An 11,014-nucleotide genomic window follows, 5' to 3' on the forward strand; every position below is an offset into this window, starting at 1 on the left:
TAGGATAAATAGACAAAGTCTTTTCCCTGGTGTCGGGGAGTCCAGAACTAGAGGGCATAGGTTTAGAGTGAGAAGGGAAAGATATAAAAGAGACCTACGGGGCAACTTTTTCACGCAGAAGGTGGTACATGTATGGAATGAGGATGTGGTGGAGGCTGATACAATTGCAACATTTAAGAGGCATTTGGATGGGTATATGAATAGGAAGGGTTTGGAGGGATATGGGCCAGGTGCTGGCAGGTGGGACTAGATTGGGTTGGGATATCAGGCCGGCATGGATAGGTTGGACCAAAGGGTCTGTTTCCATGCTGTACATCTCTATGACTCTATCAACAGTCTAATGATTTATTGACTGGCACTATATAAAATGATAGCTTCTGTATTGTTGCAAACTAGTTAGCTAATATTTATCCCTAACTTGTATCTCCAAACTATATGGTTACTTCCTATTCTCAGCACAATTTAGGATTTTTATTTATTATTCATTCACGGAATGAGGGCATTACTGGCTAGACCAGCATTTATTGTCCATCCCTAACTGCCTGAACCCGCAGAACAATACATGGATCTCCAGATTAAAGGCCAGCGATAATACCACTAGGCTACCACCTCCCCAAATGAGAGGATCAGCAATAAAGACATTTTTGACAATGGTGTCCACATCCAAAGAAAGATAAATAAATTACCAATTAAATTAGCTTCCTACCTTTCATTCGGTGAAAGATAATGTCTAATGTTGGTATAATATATTTCAGTAGCAGAGATACAATGTGTTGGTCGCGGAATATGATACTTGAGTGCTCTCATTCTTCTCTGTCCCAATGCTTGTTGTTTTGCCCTCCCAATTCTGACAGTACACCGATCCATCCCTTGTGTAGTAAAATTAACATGTTGTCCGGTTGTTTTTGTTTTTTGCAAGAATTTTGTTTCGCCTTAAATCTCTACAAGAGAGAGGAGCTGACATTAGCCTAATGTATCTGTGTATCTCTTAAGTTAATGGGCTGCATGTATGGCATGCTGTGAAAGACTGATGCTTAGATTCTGAACTCGGGGAGTTCAGGAACAGTATCCCAGGAATGGACGATAATATAACCAAAGGTAACGTTATAACTGCAGTGATCACAGTTGTAAAGACAAGTTTTGATTATATTCTCAAAGATAGATGATCAATTATGATGAAACATGATTTCCCAACATGCTGACTGTTCTGCACTCTCTTGAAAGGAAACTATTGTACTCCAACAAGAGTAGTATCAATTTTCATAGAATCCCTACAGTGTGGAAACAGGCCGTTAGGCCTAACAAGTCCACACCAACTCTCCGAAGAGTAACCCAATCAGCCCCATTCCCCAGCCCCTATTACTCGACATTTACCCCTGACTAATGCATCTAACCTACACATTAAAGAACACTATGGGCAATTTAGCATGGCCAGTTCACCTAACCTGCACATCTTTGGACTGTGGGAAGAAACTGGAGCAGCCGGAGGAAATCCACACAGATACTGGGAGAATGTACAAACCCCAAACAGACAGTTGCCCGCGGTGCGATTCAATATCGCGTCCCTAGTGCTGTGAGGCAGCAGTGTTAACCACTGAGCCACCATGTCACCCAGTTTTGCTGATAGACCAACCAGTATCTAATCTTGTGCCACTTAACTTCATTGAAAGGTTTGTGTATGAAAAGGAAAGCAGCCGAGGACTGGAATTACTTGACTTCAGAATTTTTTTCGATAAATATTTGAGATGTGGACCTCACTGGCAGGGCCAACATTTATTGCCCTTGAGAAAGTGGTGAAGAGCTGCCATCTTGAGCCACTGCAATTAATGTGCTGTCGGTATATCCACTATACAGTTAAGGAGGAAGTTCCTGGATTTTGACCAAGTGACACTGATATATTAGCAATATTTCCAAGTCAGGATGGTGATTGGCTTGGAAAACTGCCACTACTTACAAGTTCCCCTCCAAGCCACTCACCATCTTGACTTGGAGGGGAACATGTAAGTAGTGGTAGTTTTCCCATGCATCTGCTGTCCTTGTCCTTCTAAATGGAAGTGGTAGTGGGATTGGAAGGTGCTGTCGAAGGATCTTTGGCAAATTTCTGCAGTGCATCTTGTAGACTTTACACGCTGCCGCTGCAGTGCATTGAAGATGGAGACCATTATGTTTGTGGATGTAGTGCCAATCAAGCGGGCTGCTTTGTCCTGGATGGTGTGAAGCTTCTTGTGTCGTTGGAACCTCACTCATCCAGGCAAGTTGGAGTATTCCATCACACTCCTGACTTGTGCCTTGTGAATGGTGGGCAGGTGTTGGCTTGTCAAGAGGTGAATTATATGCTGTGTTCCTAGTGTCTGACCTGCTCTTGTAGCCGCAGTATGTATATGGCTAGCTCAGTTGAGTTTCTAGTCAATGGTAACCTTTAGGGTGTTGATAATAGGCTATTTGGTGATGATAACTTTATCGAATGTCAAGGGACAATAGTTAGACTCATCGGAGGTGGTCCTTGCCTGGCACTTGTGTGGTGCAAATATTACTTGCCTCTTTTCAGCTCAAGCTTGGATATTGTCCAGGTTCTGCTGCATTTGGACATGGACTGCTTCAGTATCTGAGGAGTCATGAATGGTGCTGATCATGATGCAATAATCAATTAACATCCCTATCTCTGCCCTTATGATGGAGGGTAGCTGAAGATAGTTGGGTCTAGGACACCTCCCTGAGGAACTCCTGCGGGGATGTCCTGGAGCTGGGGCGACTTACCTGGGGCGACAACAACCATCATCCTTTATGTCAGATTATGATTGTAACCAGTGAGGGTTTTCCCCCCAGTTACCATTAACTCCAGTTTGCTCAGGTTCCTTGATACCATACTTTATCCAGTGTGGCCTTGATGTCAAGGGCTGTCACTCTCACCTCACCTTGAATTCATCTCTTTTAGCAGTATTTGAACCAATGTTTTAATGGGGTCAGGAATTGAGTGACCCTGATAGAATCCAAATTGGGCGCCAATGAGCAGGTAAATTCTGAGCAGGTACTACTTGATAACATTTTTATGACTCCTCCCATCACTTTACTGATGATTATGAATAGATTGATGGGGCTTTGGATTTGTCCTGCTTTTAGTACAGGACATATCTAGGCAATTTTCTACATTGTCAGATAGATGCAGTGTTGTAGATGTGCTGGAACAGCTTAGCTAGGGGTGCAACAAGTTCTGGAGCACATCTTCTGTACTATTGCCAGAATGTTATCAAGATCCATGATGTGTATCCAATCCCTTCAGCTATTTCTTAATATCACGTGGAGTGAATTGAATTGGATGAAGTCTGGCATCCATAATGCTAGGGTCCAATGGAGGAGCTGAAAATGTGTTGCTGGAAAAGTGCAGCAGGTCAGGCAGGTCAGGTCAGCCCTGAAGAAGGGCTTATGTCCGAAATGTCGATTCTCCTGTTCCTTGGATGCTGCCTGACCTGCTGCGCTTTTCCAGCAACACATTTTCAGCTCTGATCTCCAGCATCTGCAGTCCTCACTTTCTCCTCCAATGGAGGAGGCCAAGATCAGTCAGCCACTTAATGCCTCTTGCTGAAGATTGTTGCAAATCCTTCAGCTTTGTCTTTTGCATTTATTGTGCAGTTTATTTACTGTGTAGATTAAATGGCAGGTGCTAGATAAATACAGTGTTGTCCATTGTATTAAATATAACCTTAGGCTGTTTCCTATTGAAGTAATTTAACTTGATGTTTCTTTAATGATTGTTGAACAGTTGATTTAAGAAAACCCTGTCAGCGATTGTTCAATTGGTAGCACTCTTGCTTCTGAGTCAAAATGTTCCTGCTTCACGTCTCAGTTCACAATTTTGAGCACAAGATATCAGGGCTTACATTCTATTGTTGATGGATCACTGAGCGGCTGAGTTTTGAATGTGACATGAAGCTGAAATGTTGCCTGTTCTCTTGGGGATAAAATGTCCTATGGCGCTATTTTGAAGATGAGGGGAATTGACTCTGGGGTCCTGGCCAGTATTTATCCTTGTTGATAATTGTTGTAATATTACTTGTCATCATCAAAAAAAAACTGTGTGTGGAAGCTTACTTTTTACAAACCGTTCTGCATTAATTACATCACTAGAAGAAGAGATGGCACAGTCTGTGGTCAGCCTTATTCATTTGAGGACAGTCCTGATATAGCGCAGGATGTTGACTTCGCTGGATTCAGACTGTCTCGACAAAATTTTCCTGAAGGAAGGCACGTTTTGTCAAATGTTTTCATCTTGCATTACTTAGATCAATTCACAAAAACACCAATTCAAGGGCACTGCTGCTGTTTCAACTCTACAAAATAGAGAACAGCCATTCACTGGTTCATTTCTTAAGGCAGTTCCCTGACCAAACAGTCTGGATGGTATCTAATTAGAGTCATAGAGATGGACAGCATTGAAACAGAACCTTTGGTCCAACTCATCCATGCCGACCAGATATCCTAAATTAATCTAGTTCCATTTGCCGGCATTCGGCCAATATCCCTCTAGACCCTCCCTATTCATATACCCACCAGATGCCTTCTAAATGTTGAAATTGTACCAGCCTCCACCACTTCCACTGGCAGCACGTTGCATACACGCACGACTCTCTGAGGTCCCTTTTAAATTTTCCTCTCTCACCGTAAACCTATGTCCTTTAGTCCTGGACTTCCCCACCCCAGGAAAAAGACCTTGTCTATTTGCCCTTTCCATGTCTGTCATGAATTTCTTAATCCCTATAAGTGACCCCTCAGCCTCCGACACATCCAGGGAAAGCAGTTGCAGCTCATTGAGTCTCTTCCTATAGCTCAAACCCTCCAACCCTTGCAACATCCTTGACGTTATGCACCTTTGGAGCAATTTGAACTTGAACCTGGGTCTCTTGGGACATTACCACTCCACCAACAAGAGCCTGCTTGGTTTCAAATTTAAACAGTGACTGGCAGTTAACTGTCTGCTAATCACATTGCCACCAATTAGCACTTCTCATGCCATATAATTGTTGATTTTTTTCCATTGAACTGATATTCTTGAAAATTGTCTTGGTAAGTATAAGGTGACGATTTTCAATAAGATATGTCTTGTTTTCAGCAATACTCCAGTTCTACTAAGCGTTAGCAGTCATCATCTATTCTTGAGTTGCTGAAGTGTGGCAGCAGTATATTCAGCCCTGCAGGGCTTAAGCTGATTAAAAGTTTGGGTAAGGATGCTTTAGAGGACTAGATAAGTGTTGACAAAGACGCATCAACTGACAAATGCAGCAATTGTGCTAATCGTACTGCAGGATACAAGTTAAAATTAAGAAACCAGAGTTGATGAAAATGATGCAACCAAAGTTTGCATCAATATTTGCATGCAGCTGGTCACAGATTTGATACTTGGATTAGAGCAAAGAAGTTTCATTTCAGAGGATGAGATAATGTCACTGTACATGATGCAAGAGAACTTTATTGAAGAAAGACGAAAATATGGTAGACAAATCAAACTGCAAAGCTGGCTCAAGCAGATAGACAAGGAAAGTGATCATCACCCTTTTGCAAGTACCAGTACAAATTAAAACCACCCTTTGCACAGTGGAAATTTAATTGTGTGAATCGATGCCTTGAGAATAGTAGAAGAGAGGCAGGAGTTGAGAAAAGAATGGTTTAACAGTTCTGTGCTTGATCATTATGTTGCTGTCAACAGTACATGCTCAGGTACAGAGCAGCCACAAGGTGTTAAGTGAATGGTTTAAAACCTGCACTGAGCTTGGGTCACAACCTCCTGTGGTCTAATAAATACTTTGTCCTGAGACTGCTCTTTTGGATGGGTACAATCTGTACAGCCATGACTGTGATTCAAAAATACCTCACTGGCTGAAAAATGCTTTGGGATGTCTGATGGTCATAAAGACGGTATATAACGGAATCTACTTTCGGCTTTAATTTCCTTTTCTCTTTCTCTGTCTGTCCTTCCTTCCCTTTGGTTATTAAGTCAGAATATAATTCAAAATAATACTACTTAAAGTAAAGTTGTAATATCTAAACAGCAACAATTTGAAATGGAAATGTCTGGTTTTGACATTGGGCCAAGAGTGACTTCATTTTATTTTTACATTTAACACAGGCTATTAGTATACAAACAAATTGTTTTCGTTTTAAAGTTTGCTCGCAATTGTTTGCAGTAATCGTATCCTTGAGGGAAAATGCTAAATTGGAGGAAGGCCAATTTTGACGGTATTAGGCAAGAACTTTCAAAAGTTGATTGTGGAGGCAGATGTTTGTAGGTAAAGGGACGGCTGGAAAATGGGAAGCCTTCAGAAATGAGATAACGAGAGTCCAGAGACAGTACGCTCCTGTTAGGGTGAAAGGCAAGGCTGGTAGTTGTAGGGAATGTTAGAGAAACTGAGGTTTTGGTCAAGGAAAAGGAAGCATGTGTCAGATATAGACAGCAGAGATCGAGTGAATCTTTAGAAGAGTATAAAAGCAGTAGGAGTATACTTAAGAGGGAAATCAGGAGGGTTGAAAGGGGACGTGAGATAGCTTTGGCAAATAGGATTAAGGAGAATCCAAAGGGATTTTATAAATACATCAATACAAAAGGGTGACTAGGGAGAGAACAGGGCCCCTCAAGTATCAATGAGGCAGTCTTTGTGTGGAACTGCAGGAGACGGGGCCATACTAGATGAGTATTTTGCATCAGTGTTTACGTGTAAGATACACAATGTGGGAAATAGATGGCGACATCTTGAAAATGTCTGTATTACAGAGGAGGAGGTGCTGGATGTCTTGAAACGCGTAAAGGTGGATAAATCCCCAAGACCTGATCAGGTGTAACCTCGAACTCTGTGAGAAGCTAGGGAAGTGATTGCTGAGGCCTTTGCTGAGATATTTGTAAAATCGATGGTCACAGGTGAGGTGCCAGAAGACTGAATTTGGCTAATGTGGTGACAGTATTTAAGAAATTTGGTAAGGAAATGCCAGAGAACTGTAGACTGGTGAGCTTGACATCAGTGGTCAAGTTGTTGGAGGGAATCCTGGGGAGCAGGATTACATGTATTTGGAAAGGCAAGGACTGATTAGGGATAGTCAGCATGGCTTTGTGCGTGGGAAATCATGTCTCACAAACTTGATTGAATTTTTTGAAAAAGTAACAAAGAGGATTGATGAGGGCAGGGTGGTGGATGCGATCTATATGGACTTCAGTTAGGCATTTGACAAGGTTCCTCATGGTAAACTGATTAGATCAAGAAATCAAGGTTAGATTACATGGAATACTGGGAGAACTCACCATTTGGGTACAGAACTGGCTTGAAGGTAGAAGACAGGGTGGTGGTGGAGGGTTGTTTTTCAGATTGGAGACCTGTGACCAGTGTTGTGCCACAAGGATCAGTGATAGGTCCACTGGTTTTATTCATTTATATAAATGATTTGGATGTGAGCATAAGAGGAGGTATAGTTATTAAGTTTGCAGATGACACCAAAATTGGAGGTGTAGTGGCCAGCAGAGAAAGTTAAAACATTGTTATAAAACATTGGTTAGGCCATTTTTGGAATATTGTGTACAATTCTGGTCTCCCTGCTATCGGAAGGATGTTGTGAAACTTTAAAGGGTTCAGAAAAAATTTACAAGGATGTTGTCAGGGTTGGAGGGTTTGAGCTGTCGGGAGAGCCTCAATAGGCTGCGGCTGTTTTCCCTGCAGCATCAGAGGATGAGGAGTGACCTTATAGGGGTTTTGTAAAATCATGAGGGGCATGTTTAGGACAAATAGACAAGGTCTTTTCCCAGGTATGGGGCAGTCCAGAACTAGAGGCCATAGGTTTAGGGTGAGAGGGGAAAGATATAAAAGGGGCAACTTTTTCACGCAGAGGGTGGTTTGTGTATGCAATGAGCTGTCAAAGGAAGTGGTGGACGCTGGTACAATTACAACATTTAAAAGGCATCTGGATGAGTATATGAATAGGAAGGGTTTTGAGGGATATGGGCCAGATGCTTGCAAATGGGACTAAATTAGGATATCTGGTCGGCTTGGATGAGTTGGACTGAAGGGTCTGTTTTCTCTGACTCTTATGACTGAATTTCTAAAATATTTTGCTCTTTTGTTTTCTTACAGCTACAGGAATCTCCTCAACAACCTCAGTCCAAAATGTTTTGATCAATCCATCTCTGATTGGCTCAAAAAATATCCTTATCACGACTAATATGGTCTCTGCCTCAGGAAGTAACAATGAAGCAAATCCATTAAAACGGAAACACGATGACGATGATGATTATGATGCTTCCTAAAAATGGATCTGACTATCATTTGAAACATTATTCTTTTTAGAAAAATTCTATCTATTGAGACTTTGATATGAATGATGAACATCTGCCAATATTAGTTTGGCATTGTTTGCAAGTCATCCAGATTGAACAGCTGAGCTGTAAATCCAGCATTGTGAAGCAAATATGTAAAAGTGCTTATAGTTTGTATGGCCACTTGAGAGTTTGGAGCATGAGGTGTAAGCTCTGTCTTGTGTTTGTATTAAATAAATGTGCCATTTTAGTTCTTTAAACAATCATCTGCTTGGGATCCCTACATGCCAGGAGCCTGTTTCTAAGTTGCTTCTCAAGACATTTTCTATACATTAGTAATTCCTTTCAATTTGTAGAATTCACAATATATGAAGTACTTATGGACTCAGTGATTTCTGCAAATGTTATATTTGCATTCAGTTTCTCTCACCACTGATTGATGTACTTATGTCTGCGTTTGTTTACCAGAACATTTAGAGATTGCCAGTGTTGTGTCAAACTCAGTCCAAATAACAAACTCAGAATTAAGTTTCCATTTTTGTGTTATTTTGGAGAATTATTCATAAAAATACCAGTTGTAATTTTAAGACATTTTTGTATCATTGATCAGGTTTTCCTGAAACAATTTGTAGTTGTACATATTGGATAAACAGGCTTCTTTGCATTTGGGACCTCTTGTGGGGTTTTGTTATTAGCTGAGTTTCATGAAACAATTATTTTTGACAGCTTTTTAAAATGTACCTTACACTTTGTGCTCTTCAGTAGTGTATTTTCTACAAAGAAACTTGAGCTCTGAGAGGTAATTGCAAACATGAACCATTTTCTGAGTAATAGTGCTGTACTGGATTTCTTCTGTTTTCATATTATGTCACTCTCGTGTTTAAAATTGTTCCACAGTTTAAGGCACAATATATTACAGTATTTGTTTTGTTCTTGTGTAGTTAAGCTTGGAAAATATTTTGTCAGGTATATCATACTGACCATTTCTAGTTAACCTAGACTTCAAAACAATGATTTTACACTCTCCTTACATTTCCTGAAGAAGGGCTTATGCCTGAAACGTCAATTCTCCTGCTCCTCGGATGCTTCCTGGCCTCTGCTGTCTTTTTCCAGCATCACATTTTTCAAATCTGGTACTCCAGCATCTGCAGTCCTCACTTTTTCCCCACTCTCCTAACATCCCAATATTTATTGTTTTCATTAGAGCAGAGTTTTTCCCCTATCACTGTGAAGTGTGACTAAGTGCAGAGTACAGCATTACGCCTCAAACAATGTCCAAGAACTAATAAATCAGTTGGCAGTTGGCATTATCACACCTTTTTGCTCAGCTGTCTTTGGTCTTATCTGGGTAAAGTTATGTCTTCTCCTTCTTCACTGTACCAATGTGATTAATTACCTTGGAACCAGGAAGGATTTTTTTTTCACAAAAAAAAGGGATTCAATTACATATCATCTTACATTTTCAAAATATATTAATTATGTTGTAAGTTTTAGGACATAGTGACTGCTCTAGTTAATAATGACTTGTAATTCATCACTGAATCAAAATTATTAGCTGATCTTTTTTTTTGGTGATTGAGGGAAAAAGAGCCAGGGTGCTTGGTAAACTTCCTGATGCTTGAGCCACTTCATCTGTCCCCACACACACGCACACACAACCTCCATATTGGAAAGAGGTTGCCCCTGACATTACAGGTCTTCTGTTTGGATCATTAGTCATGACTCACTTGATAGCAATCTACATTGCAAGTCACCTGAGGTAATGAGAAGTACTATACAAGTACAAAGAAATGTAATCCTGGAATATGTGCGTAAATAAATAAGGAAGGCTATTTGTCCAATCTCAATATAAAATACAATCTTCCACAATTGTTTCTGAAAAGACTTTGAATTAAGAGATGTATTGCTTTACAGGGAATTGATTTCCAGATATCCATTATTCTTAGTGCAAAGAATTTGTTGATTAGTTTAAAATATTTGCGATTTTAGAGAAATTTTGTGGCTTAGCTTCAGATTCAGGTTATAAGTTTGCTCGCTGAGGTGGTAGATTTGTTCTCAGACTTTCATCACCATACTAGGTAACATCATCAGTGAGCTTCCGTTGGAAGTGCTGGTGTTCTGTCCCACTTTGTATTTATGCGTCTTGGTCTGTTAGGATACATGATATCATTTGCAGTTCTTTTTCTCAGAGGTTGGTTAATGGGGTCCAAATTGATGTGTTTATTAATGGTAGTTCCAGTTTGAATACCAGGCCACTAGGAATTTCTGTGTGTGTCTCTGTTTAGCCTGTCCGAGGATGGATGTATTGTCCCATTCTCCTTCGACTGTGTGTAAAGATACTAGTGATAGTTGGTCATGTCTTATAGTGGCTAGTTTCCTGCCTGTCTGTCTGATGTAGTGTTTGATGCAGTCCTTGCAGGGTATTTTGTTATGACATTCATTTTACTAGTTGTTGGTACAGGGTCCTTTAGGTTCCTCGGTAGCTGTTTCAGTATTTTAGTAGGTTTGTGGGCTACCATGATGCCAAGGAGTCTGAGATGTCTTTAATGTATGATAATATGGCTAGAGTCTCTGGGTGTGTTGTGTCTTCTTGTTTTGGTTTGTTGTTTAAGAATTGGTGGACTGTGTTTATTGGGTATCCGTTGTTCTTGAATACACTGAATAGGTATTTTTCTTCTACTGCTCGTAGTTCCTGGGTGCTGCAGTGTTGTAGCCTGTTTAAAT

At 40.6% G+C, this 11,014-nt stretch overlaps 1 protein-coding gene across 1 annotated transcript in view; it reads left to right on the forward strand.

Annotated features, from left to right (window-relative positions):
- taf9 (TAF9 RNA polymerase II, TATA box binding protein (TBP)-associated factor) overlaps positions 1 to 9,222 on the forward strand; it is a 16,857-nt gene extending 7,635 nt beyond the window's left edge. Inside the window, exon 7 of the mRNA XM_043704464.1 lies at positions 8,109 to 9,222. Coding sequence (XP_043560399.1) covers positions 8,109 to 8,281 — 173 coding nt within the window. The 3' untranslated portion in view covers positions 8,282 to 9,222. The remainder of the gene's footprint in view (positions 1 to 8,108) is intronic.
- The last annotated feature ends 1,792 nt before the right edge of the window (positions 9,223 to 11,014 follow it).

The sequence above is a fragment of the Chiloscyllium plagiosum genome, chromosome 15, assembly GCF_004010195.1.
Source record: "Chiloscyllium plagiosum isolate BGI_BamShark_2017 chromosome 15, ASM401019v2, whole genome shotgun sequence".
NCBI classification, from domain to species: domain Eukaryota; kingdom Metazoa; phylum Chordata; class Chondrichthyes; order Orectolobiformes; family Hemiscylliidae; genus Chiloscyllium; species Chiloscyllium plagiosum.